The sequence below is a fragment of the Bos grunniens genome, chromosome 3 (assembly GCF_055505025.1).
Source record: "Bos grunniens cultivar Pamir isolate PY7600 chromosome 3, Bosgru_T2T1.0, whole genome shotgun sequence".
Taxonomy (NCBI): domain Eukaryota; kingdom Metazoa; phylum Chordata; class Mammalia; order Artiodactyla; family Bovidae; genus Bos; species Bos grunniens.
This window is the reverse complement of record NC_141167.1, coordinates 28,066,570-28,092,107: the sequence shown is the minus strand read 5'-3', so window position 1 is coordinate 28,092,107 and position 25,538 is coordinate 28,066,570. Positions and strand designations below refer to the sequence as shown.

The window sequence follows — 25,538 nt, the reverse complement described above, 5'->3', positions numbered from 1 at the left end:
CAAAGAAATTCCCTGTGCTCTTTAAATTTACCCAACCTGTCATTTTTTGGCAATGTTGAAAGAGAAAACACTGAATATACAGTTCTTTGGCTGAGGCAAAAGAGCATAAAAATAATTTAATTTTGCCATTCTTAATATATCAAAAGAATATAATCCAGGATTGGTAATTGGCTTCACCTAAAAAATTTAGCTAGTATAGGAAATTTTCCTATTACTCTTCTCAAAAAGTTCCTAGAAAGAATGAGTTGTTTTACAGACCTATTCACAAGAATAGCACTGGATTCATAAAAACTGTATTTTGTCCTCTGGATAATAAAATCAGATTTTTAGAGTTGGGAAGAACTTATGAGCCCCCCCTAAAACTGAGTTCCCTTTCTGAATTTATGATTAATCTCTTTATCCAAAACTTGTCTCCTTTGCCCTCAATCCCTTTCTTGTCCCCTCAATCCTCTGCTAACTGAACACTAATTAGAGTCAGATGACTAAGATTACTGTTGTTGATAACATAGTTACTGTAATAAAATTGCTGTTGTATATACCATTATTAACATACAAACTCAGGTTATTTTTCCTGGCCAGATGAACTCACAGACCCCCAAGCCATGGACCACCTGCCCTGAGAATCATAAACCAAACACATTCTGACTCCCAAAACCATGATTGAAAAATGTCACATAAATGTCACAACATGATGATTAATTCCAGTCTTTGTCCTTCTTCTTTAAAACATCCCTAATTCAAAGACTAATCTGGAGTAGATCTGAGACTTGTTTCTCACTCTCATGGCACCCTGTAAATAAACCCTTACTTTGCTGCAAACGCCCACTGTTAGAGTTTGGCTTTATACACCAAAACCATGGGTGTATGGCCCTTGTTTAGTTAAGGGTTTTGTTTAGTTAAAACATTAGCAATGAGAAACTGTAAGAAAACTGTAAGATTAAGTAATTTGTGAATGGAGACAAAGCAGGCTAATTCCAGAGTTGAGATTAGAATCTAGGTCTCCTGATTTACATTTGTATTTCTCCCATACCAGCTATTTAAGAATGTTCTATCAGGAAAGACTGGTTTCATTGTCTTCCCTGAAGGCACAGCAAACAGGTCTACCTGTAATACCTGTTCTTACACCCACCCCCAATCACAGTATCTGATTCCCAAGTACCTATGACAGTTTTATTTTTTTTAATTAAATTTATTTATTTTAAATGAAAACAAAGATGAGCATTTTTAATGATAAAAGGTACAATTCACAAAGAAGAGAGATATCATAAACCATTAGACACCTAACAACAAAGAAACAAAGATACATAAAGCAAAAGTCAGAAGAAATAGAAGGGAAAAGAAAAATATATATAATCATAGTGACACATATCAACATTTCTCTGAGAATATTTTATCAAGTGCGGAAAAAGTTACAAAAGCATCTTGAATGATGTCATTAATAGTTTAAATACAATAGATTTCTATTTATATTAATTTATATTAATCTTATATTCTATACAAATATATTTAAAATTTTGTATCTAATATATTGTTAATAGATGTCCATAGGACATTTAGAAAAACTGGCAAAAAGATAAACATTACTAAATTTTAAAAAGTAGAATTCTTTTATTGTGTGATTCAGTTATACACTACACATTAGTTTTATTTTCCATTATAGGTTATTACAAGATATTGACTATAGTTCCCTGTGCTATACAGTAAATCTTTGTTGCTTGTTGCATATCTATTTTTTTAAATTAGAAATCTAGCATTCTATTCATACTAAGTCAAACAAATGGAATCAAAATGTTAGGCAAAAATTCATAAGTTTTCTAAAATATATATATTACACATATTATTTATATATATGTATACAAGTTTTCTACTATGCTTGATAAAGTCTTGAGAAAGAACATCAAAAAAAAAAAAAGAAGAGTGGGGAAATTGGAAAACATAAGACAGTTTTCTATACAACTTCAACCTCCTCAGGAAATTTAACTGCCATTTCTCCTTTGTAGGCAATGTCTACATATTTTTACAGAATATATATTTTAAACATTGTTTTAAAATAGGTAATTCTATATCTTGGAATGATTTTTTTGAATTGTGAACATTTTGAATATTAAAGTCAAAGTGAATAATTCTAATATATCCAAATTTTGGAGCAATCAGTTTTACTTGAAATCTGCCAAATAAAAAGTTTAAACATTCACGCATACTTAAGATAAAAAACAGTATTCAAACTGGTCTTATGAATACACAGGTGGGGAAATAGGGCTAGTTCGTGTCCCAAAAGAATAAATATACATAGTTTACAAATATTTGAGAAAAATATCAACTTCACCTTGATCAAATAGAAAGATACCACTTTAACCAACCTCACTAGTCAGGATGTTTAAAAATGGAGCTTATCAATGCTATGGAGACTATGGCAACACAGTCACCTTCATACACTATGGATAATAGTTCAAATGCACAATCTTTTTAGAAAGCAAAGTACAAAATTATTAAGAGCATTTAAAATGCCTTGAAAACCATTCTATGAAAATAATCAGGTATAGGAAAAGTCTTACACACAAAGCTATCTGTTCATCACATTCTTAGAACAGTGAAAAACTAGATATATACAAGTGAAATAACTGTGACATAGTTAAATAAAGTATGATCTATTCATATGACAAAGTACTATATTCCTATTTGAAATGAGTTTACAAAAATTTTTTAAATTTAGGAAAATGCTTATGATATAGTCTTAGTAAAAAATGCAAGGAACCAATTAGATATTCATCTACCCATTCATCCAACAAATATTTACAGAATGCCTATTCTGTGCTGATACTGCTCAAGGCTCAGAAGATCTAATAAGTAAGATAGGCATATAAAGGAACACAGCCTAGAAATAGAAAGTTAAGTAATGAGGCTAGAGGGTATTCAAGACAGCCAAGGGGAATGAAAGAGAAGAGAGTGGAGGGGGTGGGGAGGGACAGAGAGAGAGAGAACATGAATACCCTGGAAGCACCAGATTTTGCAGTCATCTCAGTCACACCTACCACTGATATTTTAGAAGATGTGGTACACTGCATTAAATCTCTACTCATGATTTGCTTAACTCACATGTGGCAAGAAAAGAAGGAAGGAAGGGAATAAAGATTGATGTTAACTTATTTATTTGCTTTTAACAAAAGACGACTGACACTGAGAAAACATACTAATTATATGAGCTTTCTGTTTATCTGCTTCAGAATAAGCTGGCACTTCTTATACTTCTAGAATCTATAATAGATCTGTAAAGGGTGGAAGTCAAAAGTTGGCCTCAGAAATCCATTTGCCAAGAAGGCGCAGCAGACAGTTACAAAAGCATTTACATGAGTAACATTTTTTTTTTAAATTTTCCTTCCTTGGATAATTTCTGGCACTGAATCGAAAACCATACTTTTCCTCTCCTTGGAAAAAAACAGACTATCAAACATGAACATGATACTTTTATAAACTGTGAATGGGCACAGGAATAGGCATCCTGTCAAAGAAGTATATTCAAATGGTAACATACTTCTTAAAATCTCTTGTGAAGGATAAAAAAATTTTTAACCTTATTACCTCATTTTACTACCATCTTGCTTCAAAAATTTCCTCAGAAGATGTTGGACAGTCTTTTTATATAAAAATAAATAGCTTAGGACTCAGCTACATAGGCATAAAGTCTGGTTGCTACTGAAAATAAACTATTTAAACATGTATCAACCACTCCACTAAGTACTGAAGATACAGAGGATTCACAGTGCTATTAAGATGAGTACAAAATGCTATGGAAATCTACAGAATGAAAAAAATTACAGGAAATAATATCTTGAGATATTATCTGTATTCTTTTGTTCGTCCTGCCTCCTTGAACACATAACTCTTCATATGCCATTAAGACAGCCAAGTACAAAAAAGTAATCATTTAGCTTTAGTTTCTGGAGAAGGCAATGGCACCCTACTCCAATACTCTTGCCTGGAAAATCCCATGGACAGAGGAGCCCGGTAGGCTGCAGTCCATGGCGTCACTGAGGGTCGGACACGACTGAGCGACTTCACTTTCACTTTGCACTTTCATGCACTGGAGAAGGAAATGGCAACCCACTCCAGTGTTCTTGCCTGGAGAATCCCAGGGACGGGGGAGCCTGATGGGCTGCCGTCTATGGGGTCGCACAGAGTCGGACACGACTGAAGTGACTCAGCAGCAGCAGCAGCTTTAGTTTCAAATTAGACATCTAAATTCTTGGCATAAATAACATAAAAAAGCATGTTTTTCTATTGTTGGAGCCTGGCTTTTTGAGAAAGCAAAGATTTGTTGAGTTTCAAAGGGCAAAATGCTTTAATGGACTCAGTATACACTGAAAAAGCACATTCTATGTGATGACAGCAAGTGGAAATATGAATTTACTCAAAGGAATAAAGCGGCAACTACATTAACCTTAAATAGATAAGGTTTTCTTATTAAACAAAAATAATAATTTCTTGTGGGCTTTATAACATATGTAAAAGAAAAATTCACAACTACAGTATTGTAAAGCCTGGACAGGAGAAATGGAAATGCACTGTTGTAATGTTCTTTTACTACTGGTGTAGTAGTATAATAACACTTGAAGATAGGCCATAATAATAAAGATAAAATGGAGAAACAAAAAGCAATCCAAAACTAGGCCAAAAAAAAAGAGAGAAACAGGAATAAAGAGCAGCTAGGACAAAGAGAACATAAACAGCCATATTAATAATCACATCAAATGCAGTCTAAATATCCCAACCAAAAGCAGACATTGCCAGTGCAGAGCAGAAAAACAAGAACCAACTAAATCCTGCCAATGCACTTTAAACATAAAATCACAAATAGGTTAAAGCTTAAAAGATAAAAAAAAAGGTATACCATGTTCAGTTCAGTTCAGTCCAGTTGCTCAGTCGTGTCCGACTCTTTGCGACCCCATGAATCTCAGCACGCTGGGCCTCCCTGTCCCTCACCAACTCCTGGAGTTTACTCAAACTCATGTCCATTGAGTCAGTGATGCCATCCAGCCATCTCATCCTCTGTCGTCCCCTTCTCCTCCTGCCCCCAATCCCTCCCAGCATCAGGGTCTTTTCCAATGAGTCAACTCTTCGCATGAGGTGGCCAAAGTACTGGAGTTTCAGCGTTAGCATTAGGCCTACCATGTTAGCACGGGTTAAAAATTGAAAGCTAGAGTGGCCATATTAAATCAGCCAAAGTAGATCTCAGCGCAAAGACTTGACAGAGCAAAGAAGACCATTTCATGAAGATACAGGGGAAAACGTAAAACTGTCTTTATCCACAGATGATATGATTATCTATGCAGAAAACCTGATAGCGTTTTTAAACAACTACTCAAATTAACAAGTCAGTTTTGGCAAGGCTACAAGATGAATATACAAAAATTTGATTATATTTCTATATACTAGGAATAAAAATTTGAAACTGAAAAATATACCATTCACAACAGCACCAAAAATATGAAATACTTAGGGATAAATCTGACAAAGATATGCAAGACCTATATGATGAAAACTATATTTCTGAAAAAAGTTAAAGGCCTAAATAAATGGGGATATATATTTTGTTTATGGGTCAGAAAATTCACTATTGTTTGAGTCTCAATTCACTCCCAAATAAATCTATACATTCAACTTAACCCTAATAAAAAATTACAGGAAGGTTTTCTGTAGAAATCAACAAGCTGATTTTAAATTTCTATAGAAATGCAAAGAAGCTAGAATAGCCAAGCAACTCTGAAAAAGAATAAAATTGAGGGCTAAAGCTACCTAATTTCAAGAACTGTTATAAAGGTATAGTAATCAAAACAGCACGGTACTCATGTAAAGACAGTAAAGACAGACAAATTGGTTAACTGGAAAGAAAAGAGGAACCAGAAATAATGCCCACATATTTAGGAACTAAATCAGTAGATCTTTGACAAAGGCAATACAATGGATAAAGTAGAGTTTCCAATAAGTGGCACTCCAACAACTGGAAATCACCATGTAAAAAATGGGCTCAAATTAATACTTTGTATCATCCATAAAAATTAACTCAAAATGGGTTACAAATCTAACTGTAAGGCTGAAAGCATAAAACATTTAGGGAAAAAAACACAGGAAAAGATCTTTGTGACCCAAGGTTAGAAAAAGATTTCTTAGATAGGACTTAGCCAAAAGTAAAAACTTTTGCTCTTTAAAGACACTAGTAAGAGAATGAAAAGGAAAGTCACAGACTGGGAGAAAAATCTTTGCAAAGCATATATTTTGTAAAGAACTTTTACACAGGACTAGAAAGAATTCTTACAATTCAACAAAAAGAAAAATAAATTTTGGAGAAGGCAATGGCAACCCACTCCAGTACTCTTGCCTGGAAAATCCCATGGATGGAGTAGCCTGGTGGGTTTTAGTCCATGGGGTCGCTGAGTCAAACATGACTGAGCAACTTAGAGTACCTGAAGACTTTGGACAGAAGTTTGCAACATTGTACAGGAGACAGTGAACAAAACCATCCCCAAGAAAACGAAATGCAGCAAGCAAAATGGTTGTCTGAGAAGGCCTTACAAATAGCTGAGAAAGGAAGAGACGTGAAAGGCAAAGGAGAAAAGGAAAGATATACCCACCTGAATGCAGTGTTCCAAAGAACAGCAAAGAGATAAAAGCCTTCTTAAGTGAACAAGGCAAAGAAATAAAGGAAAACAATAGAATGGGAAAGACTAGAGATCTCTTTAAGAAAATCAGAGATACCAAGGGAACATTTCATGCAAAGACAGGCACAATAAAGGACAGAAATGGTATAGACCTAACAGAAACAGAAGATATTAAAAAGAAGTGAAAAGAATACACAGAAGAATTGTGTCTTAATGACCCAGATAACCACAATGGGGTAATCACTCACCTATACCAGACATTCTGGAGTGTGAAGTCAAGGGCCTTAGGAAGCATTACTATGAACAAAGCTAGTGGAGGTGACAGAAGTACAGCTGAGCTCAAACAGTAAAAGATGATGCTGTTAAAGTGCTGCACTCAAGATGCCAGCAAATTTGGAAAACTGAGCAGTGGTCATAGGACTGGAAAAGGCCAGTTTTCATTTCAATCCCGAAGAAAGGTAATGCCAAAGAATGTTCAAACTACTGCACAATTGCACTCACTCCCCTTGTTGTTGTTCAGTTGCTCAGTTGTGTTCACCTCTTTGAAACCCCATAGACTGCAGCATGCCAGGCTACCCTGTCCTTCACTATCTCCTGGAGTTTGCTCAAACTTATGTCCATTGAATCAGTGATGCCATCCAACCAATGCATCCAACCATTTCATCTTCTGTCATCCCCTTCTCTTGCCTTCAGTCTTCCCCATGCTAGCAAGGTAATGCTCAAAATCCTTCAAGCTAGGCTTCAACAGTAAGTGAACTAAGAAATTCCAGATGTACAAGCTGGATTTAGAAAAGGCAGAGGAACCAGAGATCAAATTGTCAATATCCATTAATCATAGGAAAAGCAAAGGAATTCCAGAAAAATATCTACTTCTGCTTCATTGACTATGCTAAAGCCTTTGACTGTGTGGATCACAACAAACTGTGGAAAATTCTGAAAGAGATGGGAATACCAGATCACCTTACCTTCCTCCTGAGAAACCTGTATGCAGGTCCAGAAGCAACAGTGAGAACTAGGCATGGAACAATGGACTGGTTCAAAATTGAGAAAGGAGTATATCAAGACTGTATATTGTCACTCTGCTTATTTAATTTATATGCAAAATACATCATGCAAAATCCCAGACTGGATGTATCATAAGCTGGAATCAAGACTGCTCAGTGAAATATCAATAGTCTCAGATATGCAGATCACACCACCCTAATGGCAGAAAGCAAAGAAGAATTAAGGAGCCTCTTGATGAAGATCAAAGAGGAGAGTGAAAAAACTGGCTTAAAACACAACATTCAAAAAACTAAGATACATCCGGTTCCATCACTTCATGGCAAATAGATGGGGAAACAATGGAAAGAGTGACAGACTTTATTTTCTTGGGCTCCAAAATCACTGCAGTCAGTGACTGCAGCCATGAAATTAAAAGACACTTGTTCCTTGGAAGAAAAGCTATGATGAATCTAGGCAGTTTATTAAAAAGAAGACACTGGTTGTGTGAATGCAGAGGGGGCTGGTGGAGAGACTGAGAAGAGAGATCAAGCCCTGAGACTTTGGAGTGGGAGCACTGACTCCAAGACCCTAGACTACCAGAGAACTAACCCTAGAAGGTATTAAATAGTGAGAATTCACACAAAGGAAACCACTGTAATACAAGACCTGGCATCACCCAACCACCAATAGCACCCTGCACTACACACCTCATCTAAACAACAAACAAAACAAAAATACAAACCCAATCATCAGCAGACAGGATTACTACCTCACTCAGTCTTGCCCATAAGAAGAAAAACAAACAAACAAAAACTCAGCACAAACCTCACCTTATAAGAAGCTTATACAAACCACTAGATCAAACTTTGACAGCAGAAACCAAAAGGAAGAAAGAATTCAACCTTGAAGCCTGGGAAAAGGAGACCTCAAACACAATAAGTTAAAAAATAATAATAATGAAAAGGCAGAGAAACACTACACAAATGAAGGAACAAACTAGAAACACAGAAGCCCATATAAGTGAAGAGGAACTAGGCAAACTACCTGAAAAAGAATTCAGAATAATGATAGTAAAGATGATCAAAAACCTTGAAAACAAAATGGAGAAAATGCAAGAATCAATTAACAAAGACCTAGAAGAATTAAAGAATAAACATCCAGAGACAAACAACACAATTACTGAAATTAAAAATACTCTGCTGCTGCTGCTGCTAAGTCGCTTCAGTCGTGTCCGACTCTATGCGACCCCATAGACGGCAGCCCACCAGGCCTCTTTCCCCGGGATTCTCCAGGCAAGAACACCGGAGTGGGTTGCCATTTCCTTCTCCAATGCACGAAAGTGAAAAGTGAAAGTGAAGTCGCTCAAAGGAATCAATAGCAGAATATCTGAAGCAGAACGAATCAGTGAACTGGAAGATAAAATGGTGGAAATAACTTCTGAAGAGCAGAATAAAGTAAAAAGAATGAAAAAAACTGAGGATAGTCTCAGAGACCTCTGGGACAATATTAACCACACCAACATTCGAATAATAGGGGTCCCAGAAGAAGAAAAGAAAAAGAAAGGGTATGAGAAAATTTTTGAAGAGATTATAGTTGAAAATTTCCCCAATATGGAAAAGGAAATAGTCAATTAAGCCCAAGAGGCACAAAGAGTCCCATTCTGGATAAACCCAATGAGAAACATGCCAAGACACATAGTAATCAAACTAACAAAGACTAAACACAAAGAAAGATATTAAAAGCAGCAAGGGAGAAGCAACAAGTAACATACAAGGGAAACCCCATACACTTAACAGCTGATCTTTTAGGAGAAACTCTGCAGGCTCTGGCAGGAATGGCAGGATATATGTAAAGTACTGAACGGGAAAAATCTACAACCAAGATTACTGTACCCAGCAAGGATCTCATTCAAAATTGATGGAGAAATCAAAAGCTTTTCAGACAAGCAAAGGTTAAGAGAATTCAGTACCAACTTTACACCAAATGTTAAATGGACTTATATAGTCAAGAAATACAAGAGAAGAAAAAAGATCTATAAAATAAACCCCAAACAATTAAGAAAATGGCAATAGGAACATATATATCAATAATTACTTTAAATCCTTAGATATAAATACATTAAATACTCCAACCAAAAGACACAGACTGCCTGAATGGATACAAAAATAAGACCTGTATATATGCTGTCTACAAGAAACCCACTTTAGACCTCAAGACATGTGCAGACTGAAAGTGAGAGGATAGAAAAATATATTCCATGCAAATGGGAAGCAAAAGAAAGCTGAAGTAGCAATCCTCATATCAGACAAAATAGACCTTAAAATAAAGAAGATCACAAGAGATAAGGAAGGAAACTACATAATGACAAAGGGATCAATCCAAGAGGAAGACATAACAATTGTAAATATCTATGCACCCAACACAGGAGCATCTCAATACATAAGATAAACACTAACAGACAGAAAAGGAGAAATTGACAATAATACAATAATAGGAGACTTTAACACCCCACTCACACCAATGGACAGATCATCAAAACAGAAAATTAATAAGGAAACACAAGTCTTAAATGATACATTAGATGAGATGGATCTCACTGATTTCTTCAGGACATTCCATCCAAATGCAGAAGAATATACCTTCTTCTCAAGTGCACATGGAACATTCTTCAGGATAGACCACATCTTGGGTCACAAATCAAACCTCAGTAAAGTTAACAAAATTGAAATCATATCAAGCATCTTCTCCGACCACAATACTATGAGACTAGATATCAATTACAAGAAAAAAACTGTAAGAAACACAAACATGTGGAGATTAAACAACACGTTTCTAAGTAATCAACAGGTTACTGAAGAAATTAAAAGGGAAATCAAAAAATTTCTAGGAACAAATGACAATGAAAACACAACTACTCAAAACCTATAGGATGCAGCAAAAGCAGTTCTAGGAGGGAAGTTTATAGCAATTCAATCCTACCTCAAGAAAAAAGAAAAGCATCAAATAGCATAACTTGACAACTAAAACAACTGGAAAAAGAAGAACAAAAATAAATAAATAAATAAGTAGAAGGAGAGAAATCATAAAGATCCAAGCAGAAATAAATGAAAAAGAAATGAAACAAACAATAGTAAAGAGTAATAGAACTAAAACCTGGTTCTTTGAGAAGATAAACAAAATTGACAAAACTTTAGCCAGACTCATCAAGAAAAAAGAGAAGAATCGAATCAAAAAAATTACAAATGAAAAAGGAGAGGTTACAACAGACAATGCAGAAATACAAAGGATTATAAGAGACTATTATGAACAACTATATGGCAATAAAATGGATAACCTGGAAGAAATGGACAGATTCTTAGAAAAGTTCAATCTTCCAAGACTGAACCAGAAAAAAACAGAAATTATGAACAACCCAATTACAAGCCCGGAAATTGAAGATGTGATCAAAAATTTCCCAAAAAACAAAAGCCCAGGACCAGATGGCTTCAGAGGAGAAATCTATTACACATTTAGAGAAGAGCTAATGGCTATCCTTCTAAAACTCTTCAAAAAATTACAGAGGAAGGAACACTTCCAAACTGATTCTACGAGGCCACCATCACCCTGATACCAAACCAAAGACAATACAAGAAAAGAAAACTCAGGCCAATATCACTGATGAACATAGATACAAAAATCCTCAACAAAATTTTAGCAAATAGAATTCAGCAACACATCAAAAAGCTCATACACCATGATCAAGTTCGGTTTATTCCAGGAATGCAAGGATTCTTCAATATACTCAAATCAATCAGTGTGATATACCATATTAACAAATTGAAAGATACAAACCATATGATTATCTCAATAGATGCAGAAAAAGCCTTTGACAAAATTCAGCACCCATTTATGATTAAAACTCTTCAAAAAATGGGCATAGAAGAAACCTACCTCAACATATTAAAGGCTATATATGATAAAGTGAAAAGTGAAAGCAAGTCGCTCAGTCGTGTCCTACTCTTTGCAGCCCCATGGACTGTAGCCTACCACGCTCCTCCATCCATGGGATTTTCCAGGCAAGAGTACTGGAGTGGGGTGCCACTTCCTTCTCCAGAGGATCTTCCCAACCCAGAGATCGGACCCAGGTCTCCTGCATTGTAGGCAGATGCTTTACCATTTGAGCCACCAGAGAAGATATATATGATAAGCCTACAGCAAACATTATTCTCAATGGTGAGACTGAAAGCATTCCCCCTAAGATCAGGAACAAAACAAGGGTGTTCACTTTTATTCAACATAGTTCTGGAAGTCCTAGCTACAGCGATCAGAGAATAAAAACAAATAAAAGGAATCCAGATCGGAAAAGAAGAAGTAAAGCTCTCAGTTTGCAGATGACATGATACTGTACATAGAAAACCCTAAAGCTAGTATCAGAAAATTACTAGAGCTAGCTAATCAATGAATTTATAAAAGTTGCAGGATACACAATCAATACACAGAAATCACTTGCATTTCTATATACTAACAATGAAAAATCAGAGAGAAATCAATGTATCAATCCCATTCCCCATTGAAACAAAAAAATTACATATCTAGGAATAAATTTACCTAAGGAGACAAAAGAACTGTACACAGAAAATTATAAGACACTGATGAAAGAAACCAAAGATGACATAAACAGATGGAGAGATTTCCACGTTTCTGGGTAGGAAGAATCAATCTTGTGAAAATGACTATACTACCAAACACAATCTACAGATTCAATGTGATCCCTATCAAATTACCAATGCATTTTTCACACTAGAACAAAAAATTTCACAATTCATATGGAAACACAAAACATCCCAAATAGCCAAAGTAATCTTGAGAAAGAAGAACGGAGCTGGAGGAATCAACCTTCCTGACTTCAGATTATACTACAAAGCTACAGTCATTAAGACAGTATGGTACTGGCACAAAAACAGAAACATAGACCAATGGAACAAAATAGAAAGCCCAGAAGTAAACCCATGAACTTATGGGTACCTTATGTTTCACAAAGGAGGCAAGAATATACAATGGGGCAAAGACATCCTCTTCGATAAATGGTGCTGGGAAAACTGGACAGCTACATGTGAAAGAATGAAACACTTAGGAAGTTAGAACACTTCCTAACACCATACACAAAGATAAACTCAAAATGCATTAAAGACCTAAATGTAAGAACAGAAACTATAAAACCCTTAGAAGAAAACATAGGCAGAACACTCGACATAAATCAAAGCAAGATCCTCTATGACCCACCTCCTAGAGTAAAGGAAATAAGAACAAAAGTAAACAAGTGGGACCTGCTTAAACTCAAAGCTTTTGCACAGCAAAGGAAACTATAAGCAAGATGAAAAGACAACCTTTGGAATGGGAGAAAATAACAGCAAATGAAACAACTGACAAAGGATTAATTTTCAAAATATACAAGCAGCTCATATAACTCAATACCAGGAAAACAAACAACCTAATCAAAAAGTGGGGAAAAGGCCTAAACAGAGATTTCTCCAAAGAAGGCATACAGATGGCTAACAAACACATAAAAGATGCTCAACATCACTCATTATTTGAGAAGTGCAAATCAAAACCACAGTGAGATGTCACCTCACACGAGTCAGAATGGCCATCATCAAAAAGCCTACAAACGATAAATGCTGGAGAAGGTGTGGAGAAAAGGGAACCCTTTTGCACTGTTGGTGGGAATGTAAATTGATATAGTCACTATGGAAGACAGTATGAAGATTCCTTAAAAAACTAGGAATAAAACCCACCATATGACCCAGTAATCCCACTCCTAGTCATATACCCTGAGGAAACCAGGGTTGAAAAAGACACATGTATCCCATTGTTTATTACAGCACTATTTACAATAGCTAGAACATGGAAGCAACCTAGATGTCAATCAACAGATGAATGGATAAAGAAATTGTGGTAGATATACACAATGCAACATTACTCAGCCATAAAAAGGAACACATCTGAGTCAGTTCTGATGAGATGGATGAACTCAGAACCTATTATACAGAGTAAAGTGAATCAGAAAGAGAAAGATAAATACTGTATTCTAACACAGATATACGGAACCTAGAAAAATGGTACTGAAGAATTTATTTACAGGGCAGCAGTGGAGAAACAGACATAGAGAATAGACTTATGGACAGGGGAGAGGGAAGGAGAGGGTGAGATATATGGAAAGAGTAACATGGAAACTGACATTATCATATGTAAAAAAGATAGCCAATGGGAATTTGCTGTATGGCTCAGGAAACTCAAACAGGGGCTCTATATCAACCTAGAGGGGTGAGATGGGGAGGGATATGGGAGGGAGGTTCAATAGGGAGGGGATATATGTATACCTATGGCTGATTCTTCTTGAGGTTTGACAGAAAACAACAAAATTCTGTAAAGCAATTATCCTTCAATAAAAAAATAAATTTAAAAAAATGTAGAGACATCACTTTGCCAACAAAGGTCCATATAGTCAAAGCTATGGTTTTTCCAGTAATCATGTATGGATGTGAGAATGGGATGATAAAGAAGGCTGAGTGCCAAAGAATTTATGGTTTCAAACTATGGTACTGGAGAAGAGTCTTAAGAGTCCCTTGGACTACAAGGAGATCAAACCAATCAATCATAAAGGAAGTCAATCATGGATATTCATTGGAAGGACTGATGCTGAATCTGAGGCTCCAATACTTTGGACACCTGATGCCAAGTGCTGACTCACTGGAAAAGATCCTGATGCTGGGAAAGCTTGAGGGCATGAAGAGAAGGGGGCAACAGAAGATGAGATGGTTGGATGGCATCATTGAGTCAATGGAAATGAGTCTGAGCAAACTCCAAGAGATAGTGAAGTACGGGGAAGCCTGGCATGCTGCAGTCCATTGGGTCACAAAAAGTTGGACACAACTGAACAACAACAAAATGGACAACTCATTCACCAGCTTTCCTTTTAAGCTTTTTTTTGGGGTGGGAGTGTTTAATTTGTTGTTTGCTCCATCTGTTTTTGACATCTTAAGCAACTACGTTGTTAAACAGTTGTTGCTGATTGTTTTTGACAAATCACTCTGAGGAAAATACTGTTTGCATTGGGCATGTTCTCTTTGGGTTACACAAAGGCAAGCTTTTTGAGAATGGTTTACCAGAGAACTTCCAGACAGGTCAAATAATGACAAGCCTCTTAAGTATGGGGCTTTGAAAGAACTTCAGCTCAATTTTGCCTTCTCTAGTGCTGGGTAATCTGCTAGTTTTCACCATGACTGCAGGCTCTTGTTTGCAAGGCTACCATGGAGCTGGAGAAAAGGACTGATTATCAGAGCAAGTAAAAAGTGCCACAAAGCTTGCTGTTCTTACAGATAGAGCTGTTGACTTCTTTTTAATAAATGTTGCTCAGACTGTTGTAAGCCTTTGTTAATTAATCAACTGAAAAAGTTGATCTTGACAATTTTTTCAAGTGTTCTTGGTAATTTTGTAACAGAGAGTATTTTCAGATGTTGTTATTCTGCCACTCTTAGTAACATCACTCTCATTCACCTCATTTTTAGATTACTTTTAAAGATATTTTAAACATATTAAACTATTTAAAGCAATAATAATAGTAATAGTATAGTGTGGGGTTTATAATACACTCAGAAGTAAATGTATGATAATAATAGCACACAGTATCAGGGTATATGGAAATATGCTGTTAGAAAAATTCCTATAAGTGAAATTTTATGACATTATTTGAAGGTAGACCATGGTAAATTAAAGATGCATGTTGTAAATCCTAGAGCAAACACTAAAAAAATGAGAAAAGGAAACAATTCAATAGAAGAGAGAAAATAAAATACTAAAAAATATTTAGTTAATAACAAGATAGTATGAAAGAGAGAAAAGAATCAAAGAACAGACAGAATAGAAAACAAAAAGTGGCATATTATACTACAATTGTATGTGCCTGTCTACCTATTTCTATCAATGTACACTCTATCAATGTACACTCATTTTTGTTACTAGTTTATAAGATTACCTAATTTGAGTGATAAATAGAAATAAACCAAAATTAATTGCTGAAATAAATACACTATGAATTCTAATTCTTCTCTATTTTGGAATTTCTGATAATTTATACAATTTTACTTAATACATAAGACAATATAAAAAAAATACAAAACTTACCTGTCTTCATAAAATAAATCTCAGAATTTTAGTGCTAAGCTATTTTGGAAACCACTTTGTACAATTTCTTCATTTAACAATTAAGGAAACTAAGAGTCAGAGTGACTGACTAATCATTAACAACTGAAAATTAATCAAAAGAGTCATATGGCCAGTTAGTAGTAGAGCCACAGTAAAATTCTTATAACTTTCTATAAAAATTTCTATACAACACCAACCACATATGCAACTATACGTAAATAATGTGCTTATTTCAGATGATCCTATCTAGCAGATCTAGCAGTATCCCTATTTGGAAACATCTTGTTAATTAAGTTGTACACCTATTTTAGAATAATCAGACTTTTAAATATGCCTTTTGTTGAACTTAGAGTTTCAACTAATTCAAATTCTCAACAATTAATCAAGATTTTTGAACTATACTATACTTAACAAAAATTGAAAATATCATAGTTAAATAGTCATTTAAAACACTGCATACCAAAATCAGAGAATAAAATCATTCACTTAAATCAATGACCAAATCATTCACACTTATGCCAAAAATGATTTAAAAATTATGAAATCTATGTGTATCATTACCTGTAGCTCCAAGTGGGTGCCCCTTTGAAATTAATCCGCCACTAGGATTTATGACCCACTTTCCTCCATAAGTATTATCTCCTCTTTCAACCAGTTTTCCACCTTGACCTACAGAAGGAAAAATAAATGTAAAAAATAACATTGGGATAAATGATATGTTTTTTTTTTTAACTTATGGATAGCCAAGAATTTCTTGGACCAAACATTTCTTGATGGCTCAAACTAACATCAAATTGACATGCACACTTCTAAAAGTGAGGTAATAAATATTGGGTATTAAAGGCTTATATTTTCAGAACATTTCCTGCATGAAACAAAGCTCCTATTAGTTCCTAAGAGCTCTCTGCTTCCAAAATTGCTCTTAATATAACAGAGATTCAGAGAATCATAAGAAAAACATTGAAATAGACACAATAAAATAATACTAGGTTTAAAAATTCATAATTTTGCCAAAATGTATTCATTTCCATTTTCAACTGTACATTACATGATATAGAAATATTCTTAGTAAACAACAGTGGGGAGAGGGCAGAGAGAGAGAAAAAAAGAGCACTTTCATGAAATAAAATGGCTGAAAACACTGTTAAGCATCAGTTCAGTTCAGTTCAGTTCAGTCGCTCAGTCGCGTCCGACTCTTTGCGACCCCATGAATCACAGCACGCCAGGCCTCCCTGTCCATCACCAACTCCCGGAGTTCACCCAGACTCAAATCCATCGAGTCAGTGATGCCATCCAGCCATCTCATCCTCTGTCGTCCCCTTCTCCTCCTGCCCCCAATCCCTCCCAGCATCAGAGTCTTTTCCAATGAGTCAACTCTTCGCATGAGGTGGCCCAAGTAATGGGAGTTTCAGCTTTAGCATCAGTCCTTCCAAAGAAATCCCAGGGCTGATCTCCTTCAGAACGGACTGGTTGGATCTCCTTGCAGTCCAAGGGACTCTCAAGAGTCTTCTCCAACACCACAGTTCAAAAGCATCAATTCTTCAGCGCTCAGCCTTCTTTACAGTCCAACTCTCACATCCATACATGACCACAGGAAAAACCATAGCCTTGACTAGATGGACCTTTGTTGGCAAAGTAATGTCTCTGCTCTTCAACATGCTATCTAGGTTGGTCATAACTTTCCTTCCAAGGAGTAAGCATCTTTTAATTTCATGGCTGCAGTCACCATCTGCAGCTTACATCTGTGAATGTAAGCTTAAAGAAAAAAAATTACATCACATGCTTGGCAGCCTCAACATTCTTATCAATTCTGTGGTCATTCATCCAGGTGGTTAAGGAGTAAACAATAATGCATGCATAGTATAAAATATTCTTCCAGATGATATTTCTGGTAATGAGAGGTGAAATGTGTCCAAATAATGATGATAATGGTCATGGTGATGCTACCAGAGGCATCTAATAGCTTTTGATGGTAGTTCAGACCATAAAGAATCTGCCTGCAGTGCAGGAAACCCGGGTTTGATCCCTGGGTTGGGAAGATTCCCTGGAGAAGGAAACAGCAACCCACTCCAGTATTCTTGCCTGGAGAATTCCACGGAGAGAGGAGCCTAGCAGGCCAGAGTCCATGGGGTCACAAAGAGTCAGACATGACTAAGTGACTAACATACACACAATCATTTATTTATATATTTATTTTTGGTTGTGCTGGATCTTTGCTGCTGCACAGCTTTTTCTCTGGTTGCTGCATAAGAAGGCTGACATGGCTATGTTAGTCAGATAAAAGAGACTTCTAGACAAAGAATATAACCAGAGATAAAGTAGAATACTTGATAATGAAAAAAAAAAAAAAAACCTCATCAGGAAGACGTAAAAACCATAAATAGCAGAGCCTCAAAATAAAAAAAGCAAAAATTGATAAAATTAAAAAAAGAGATAACTCCACAACTGTAGTACAACTACAATATGAGATTCTAACACCCCTCTCTCAGCAAGTGATAGAGCACATCTAATAAATTAGTGGAGACACAGAAGATCTGAAAAGTCCTATCAATCATCTTGATTTAACTGACACATATAGAACACTACATCTAACAATCTTGAAATCACCATTGTTTTTCAAGTACATGTAAGTTCACCAGTATATACCATGTGCTGAGCCATAAAATAAATTTCAACTAATTTAAAAGGATCAAAACCAAATAAAGCATAATCTCTGACTACAACAAAATTACAATAGAAAGCAATAAGATACCTATGAAAATTCAAAATATTTAGATACAAAACAACTCATCTCTAAATAGTTTACAGGTCAAAGACAAAATTAGACATTAAAGAGACATTTTAAATATTTTGAACTAAATGACAATGGATATTAAAAACCTGTGGACCTTTTGTAGAAATAATAAATGCTGGAGAAGGTATGGAGAAAAGAGAACCCTCTTACACTGTTGGTGGGAATGCAAACTAGTATAGCCACTATAGAGAACAGTGTGGAGATTCCCTAAAAAACTGGAAATAGAACTGACATACAACCCAGCAATCCCACTGCTGGGCATACACACCGAGGAAACCAGAATTGAAAGAGATACGTGTACCCCAATGTTACCTGCATCACTGTTTACAATAGCTAGGACATGGAAGCAACCTAGATGTCCATCAGCAGATGAATGGATAAGAAAGCTGTGGTACATATACATGATGGACTATTCAGTTCAGTTCAGTCGCTCAGTCGTGTCCGACTCTGTGACCCCATGAATTGCAGCACGCCAGGCCTCCCTGTCCATCACCAACTCCGGAAGTTCACTCAAACTCACGTCCATCGAGTCAGTGATGCCATCCAACCATCTCATCCTCTGTTGTCGCTTTCTCCTCCTGCCCCAATCCCTCCCAGCATCAGAGTCTTTTCCAATGAGTCAACTCTTTGCATGAGGTGGCCAAAGTAATGGAGTTTCAGCTTTAGCATCATTCCTTCCAAAGAACACCCAGGACTGATCTCCTTTAGAATGGACTGGTTGGATCTCCTTGCAGTCCAAGGGACTCTCAAGAGTCTTCTCCAACACCACAGTTCAAAAGCATCAATTCTTCGGTGCTCAGCTTTCTTTACAGTCCAACTCTCACATCCATACATGACTACTGGAAAAACCATAACCTTGACTAGACAGACCTTTATTGGCAAAATAATGTCTCTGCTTTTGAATATGCTATCTAGGTTGGTCATAACTTTCCTTCCAAGGAGTAAGTGTCTTTTAATTTCATGGCTGCAGTCACCATCTGCAGTGATTTTGGAGCCCAGAACAATAAAGTCTGACACTGTTTCCACTGTTTCCCCATCTATTTCCCATGAAGTGATGGGACCAGATGCCATGATCTTAGTTTTCTGAATGTTGAGCTTTAAGCCAACTTTTTCACTCTCCTCTTTCACTTTTATCAAGAGGCTTTTTAGTTGGATGGACTATTACTCAGCTATTAAAAAGAAAGCATTGGAATCAGTTCTAATGAGGTGGATGAAACTGGAGCCTATTATACAAAGTGAAGTAACTCAGAAAGAAAAACACCAATACAGTATATTAACGCATATATGTGCAAGTTAGAAAGATGGTAATGATGACCCTATATGTGAGACAGCAAAAGAGACACAGATGTAAAGAACAGACTATTGGATTCTGTGGGAGAAGGCGAGGGTGGGATGATTTGAGAGAAATGCACTGAAACATGTATATTACTATATGTGAAATGGATTGCCAGTCCAGGTTCAATGCATGAGACAGGGAGCTCAGGGCCGGGGCATTGGGAGACCCTGAGGGATGGGATGCGGAGGGAGGTGGGAGGGGTTCAGGATGGGGGACACATGTATACCCATGGTTAATTCATGTCAATGTATGGCAAAAAGCACTACAATACTGTACTCCAATTAGCCTTCAATTAAAATAAATAAATAAATTTTTTAAAATATCTGTGGAATGCAGCTAACATACTGCTCAGAGAAAAACATATAGCTTTACATACTACATTAGAAATGGAGAAAGATCTAAAATAAATCATCTGTCATAAGAAACTTAAAAAAAAAGTCAAGTAAACCCAAAGTAAATTAAAGGAGAGAAATAATGAAAAGCAGAAATCAGTGAAGTAGAGGGGGAAAAAAGACAACAACAAAGTCAAAAGCCAAATCTTGCTAAAGCTCAACAAAAGTGGCAAACCTCTAGGTAGGCAGATGAAGGAAAAAAAGAATAAAGAACAAAAAACATCAACATCAGGAATAAAAAAAAGTAACCATGGATTCTATAGAAATTAAAAGAATAAAAACAGAACACTCTGAACAACTTCAGCTGACAAATCTGACTACTTAAATGAAATAAACAACTTTTTTGAAAAAAGGTATCTTGCCAAAATTAATAGACACAGGAAGAAACAAAAAATATAAATATGTCTGTCTCTATTAATAAATATTAATTTGTTGAAAACATACTGCCAAAGAAAACTTTAAACTACGTGATTATACCAGTAAATTCTATGAAATAGTCAAAGAAGAAGTAACATTAATTTATACAAACAATTTTAGAAAATATAGAATGAGCGACCACTACTCAATTTATTTTCAGGGATCAGCATAAAACAACTAGGAAAAGAAAACTATAGATAAATATACTTCATGAATATATAAGCAAATATTATTCACAAAATGCTAGTAAACTGAATCTAACAATATATTAAAAGGTTAAATAATATGACCAAGTAAAATTAATCCCAGAAACACAAGCTTAATTTAACATTTGAAATCAATCAATGTAATTCATGTCAACAAAACAAAGGAAAAACCCATATGATCATTTTAATAGATGTAGAAGAATTTTTAAAATCCAACACCCCTTCATGATTTAAAAAAAAAAAATCTCAGCAAACAAAGAACAGTAGGTAACTTTCTCAACATGATAAATGGCATCAACAACAGCCAAAAACAAAAACAAAACAAACAAACAAACAAAAAAACTGTGTCTAACACACATAATGGTGAAAGATTAAATTGTATCCCCTGAGATCAGGACCAAGGTAATGACGACCACTTTCACTACTTCTATTCAATATGATACTAAAGCTCACAGTCATTGCAGTAAGGTAAGAAAAAATAAAAATATCAGAAAGGAAGATGTAAAACTGTCATTGGCAAATGGCATGATTGTTTACATAGAAAAATCACTAATAATCTGGAAAATAACTATTAGAATAAATGGATTTAGCAAAGTCACAGTTTTCAACCTTTTTTCAAATCAATTGCATTCTTTCATACTATCAGCAGATATTGGGAAAAGAAGGTTAAAATACACCAAAAATCATTGGAATTTTAATTCCAAGGAATAAAACCTAACAAAAGACCTATACTGAAAACAAGAAGCATCCTGTTAGAAGCTAAAGGAGATATACACATATAATGGTTTAAAGAGTTAACACTGTTAAGATGACAATTCTCTCTAAATGAATCTAGCTCAGTTCAGTACAGTCGCTCAGTCGTGTCTGAGTCTTTGTGACCCTGTGGACTACAGAATGCCAGGCTTCCCTGTCTATCACCAACTCCCAGAGCTTGTTCAAATTCATGCCCATCAAGTCAGATATGCCATCTAGCCATCTCATCCTCTGTTGTCCCCTACTCCTCCTGCCCTCAATCTTTCCCAGCATCAGGGTCTTTTCAAATGAGTCAACTCTTCGCATGAGGTGGCCAAACTATTGGAGTTTTGGCTTCAGCATCAGTCCTTCCAATGAACACCCAGGACTGATCTCCTTTAGGATTGACTGGTTGGATCTCCTTGCAGTCCAAGGGACTCTCAAGAGTCTTCTCCAACACCACAGTTCAAAAGCATCATTTCTTTGGCACTCAGTCTTTTTTATTGTCCAGCTCTCACATCCATATATGACTACTGGAAAAACCATAGCTTTGACTAGACAGACCTTTGTTGGCAAAGTAGTATCTCTGCTTTTTAATATGCTGTCTAGGTTGGTCATAGCTTTTCTTCCAAGGAGCAAGCATATTTTAAATTCATGGCTGCAGTCACCATCTACAGTGATTTTGGAACCCAAGAAAATCCATTGTTTCCATTGTTTCCCATCTATTTGCCATGAAGTGATGGGAAGACTCAATAAAATCACAGATGCAAGACTCAATAAAATCACAATGAAAATTCCAACAAGCTTTTTACTTTATAGAAATTGACAAATTAATTCTGATATGTACATGGTGATGCAAAGGACCTAAAACATGCAAAATGATTTCTAAAAAGAACAAAGGTGGAGAACTTATCCCATCTAATATAGTAGAGTAGAATAAACATAGTAGCCAAAAATAATTTGATATTGGTGAAAGATAGACATGGAGATCAATGGAACAGAAGATAGAATCTAAAAATGGATCTTCATGTATATGGCAATTTTTGACAAAGCTGCCAAAGCAATTCAATGGAGAGAAAAGTCATTCCAATAAATGGTTGAGTATAGGAATAAAAAGAACAGTATCAACCTTTATCTTATACCAAACATAAGAACTGACTCAAAATAGATCATATACTTCAAAGTAAAATTAAAACTATAGAAACCCTAGAATAAAAACAGAAGATAATCTTTACAATCTTGGGGTAGATGAGTTTCTTAGAATATAAAAAGCCTGAACCATTAAAAAGTTGATTAAAGTGAATTTAGCAAAGTCACAGGATACAAAATCAATACACAGAAATCACTTGCATTCCCATATACTAACAATGAAAAATAAGAAAGAGAAATTAAGGAATCAATCCCATTCACCATTGCAACAAAAGAATAAAATATCTAGGAATAAACCTACCTAAGGAGACAAAAGAGCTGTACACAGAAAATTTTAAGACACTGATGAAAGAAATCAAAGATGACATAAACAGATGGAGAGATTTCCACATTCCTGGGTAGGAAGAATCAATCTTGTGAAAATGACTACAATCTTGTGAAAATGACTATACTACCAAACACAATCTATAGATTCAATGCAATCCCTATCAAATTACCAATGGCATTTTTCACAGAACTAGAACAAAATATTTCACAATTCATATGAAAACACAAACGATCTCAAATAGCCAAAGCAATCTTGAGAAAGAAGAATGGAGCTGGAGGAATCAACCTTCCTGACTTCAGATTATACTACAAAGCTACAGTCATCAAGACAGTATGGTACTGGCACAAGAATAGAAATATAGACCAATGGAACAAAACAGAAAGCCCAGAAATAAACCCATGCACCTATAAGTACCTTATTTTTGAAAAAGGAGGCAAGAATATACAATGGGGCAAAGACAGCCTCTTCAATAAATGGTGCTGGAAAAACTGGACAGCTACATGTAAAAGAATGAAATTAGAGCACTTCTAACACCATACACAAAGATAAACTCAAAATGGATTAAAGACCTGAATGTAAGACAAGAAACTATAAAACTCTTAAGAGGAAAACATAAGCAGAACACTGACATAAATCATAAATGACATAAATCAAAGCAAAATCCTCTATGACCCACCTCCTAGAGTAATGGAAATAAAAACAAAAGTAAACAAGTGAGACCTAATTAACTTAAAAGCTTTTGCACAACAAAGGAAACTATAAACAAGATAAAAAGACAACTCTCAGAATGGGAGAAAATAAGAGCAAATGAAACAACTGACAAAGGATTAATTTTCAAAATATATAAGCAGCTCATACAACTCAATACCAGGAATACAAACAACCTAATCAAAAAGTGGGGAAAGACCTAAACAGACATTTCTCCAAAGAAGACATACAGATGGTAACAAACACATGAAAAGATGCTCAACATCGCTCATTATTTGAGAAATGCAAATCAAAACTACAATGGGATATCACCTCACACCAGATAGAATGGCCATCATCAAAAAGTCTACAAACAATAAATGCTGGAGAGGGTGTGGAGAAAAGGGAACCATCTTGCACTGTTGGTGGGAATATAAACTGATATAGTCACTTTGGAAGATGGTATGGAGATTCCTTAAAAAACTAGGAATAAAACCACCATATGATCCAGAAATCCCACTCCTAGGCATACACCCAGAGGAAATCAAAATTGAAAAAGACACAGGTACCCAATGTTCACTGCAGCACTATTTATTATAACTAGAACACAGAAGCAGCCTAGATGTCCATCAACAGATGAATGGATAAAGAAGTTGTGGTACATATACACAATGGAATATTACTCAGCCATAAAAAGGAATGCATTTGAGTCAGTTCTAATTGGTGGATGAACCTAGAGCCTATTATACAGAGTGAAGTAATTCAGAAATAGAAAGATAAATATCATATAATAACGCATATATGTGGAATCTAGAAAGATGGTACCATTGAATTTATTTGCAAGGCAGCAATGGAGAAACAGACATAGAGAACAGATTTATGAACACAGGGAGAGAGGAGGAGAGGGTGAGATGCATGGAGCGAGTAACATGGAAACTTACCTTACCATATGTAAAATAGATAGCCCATGAGAATTTGCTATGTCTCAGGGAACTCAAATAGGGGCTCTGTATCAACCTAGAGGGGTGGGATGAGGAGGGAGATGGGAGGAAGGTTCAAGAAGGAGGGGATACCTGTACACATATGGCTGATTCATGTTGATGTTTGACAGAAAACAATAAAATTCTATAAAGCAACTATCCTTCCATTAAAAAATAAATCTTTAAAAATTGATTAAAATATATGTAACTGATAATCAAAATGTTTTAAATTTGTCCTGCAAGAGACATCATTAATAAAACAAAAAGACAGCAAGTGCAATAATAAAGACCTAGAACAGCCAAAAATAAAAAAACAATAGACAAGTCACAGACTGGGAGAAAAAGTTCACAGCCCACATATATCAGATACATTACTTGTATCCAGAATATATATAAATTTTACAACATAATAAAGAAGAAAACTAACCCAATAATCAAAAGGCAAAAGATCTGAACAAACACTTCACAAAAGATACATGAAATATCAACAAACACAAGAAAAGATGCTCAACATCATTAGTAATCAGGGATAAGCAAATTAAAATGAAAATTAAAACATCAGTATATAGTCTCTTAAATGATTCAAATTTTAAAAACTGATCACATCAACTGTTGATAAGAACATGAAGCAAGTAAAATCTCACATACTGTTAGTAGTAGTGGAAAATGGTACAACCACTTTAGAAACAAACA

The 25,538-nt window shown here is 35.5% G+C and overlaps 1 protein-coding gene across 5 annotated transcripts in view; it reads right to left on the bottom strand.

Moving 5' to 3' along the window:
- SCP2 (sterol carrier protein 2) overlaps nucleotides 1–25,538 on the bottom strand; it is a 118,574-nt gene that overhangs the window by 40,169 nt on the left and 52,867 nt on the right. For all 5 annotated transcript variants that reach the window (XM_086388838.1, XM_086388827.1, XM_086388830.1 and 2 more), the window contains one exon: nucleotides 16,386–16,493. In XM_086388838.1, coding sequence (XP_086244964.1) covers nucleotides 16,386–16,493 — 108 coding nt within the window. The remainder of the gene's footprint in view (nucleotides 1–16,385; nucleotides 16,494–25,538) is intronic.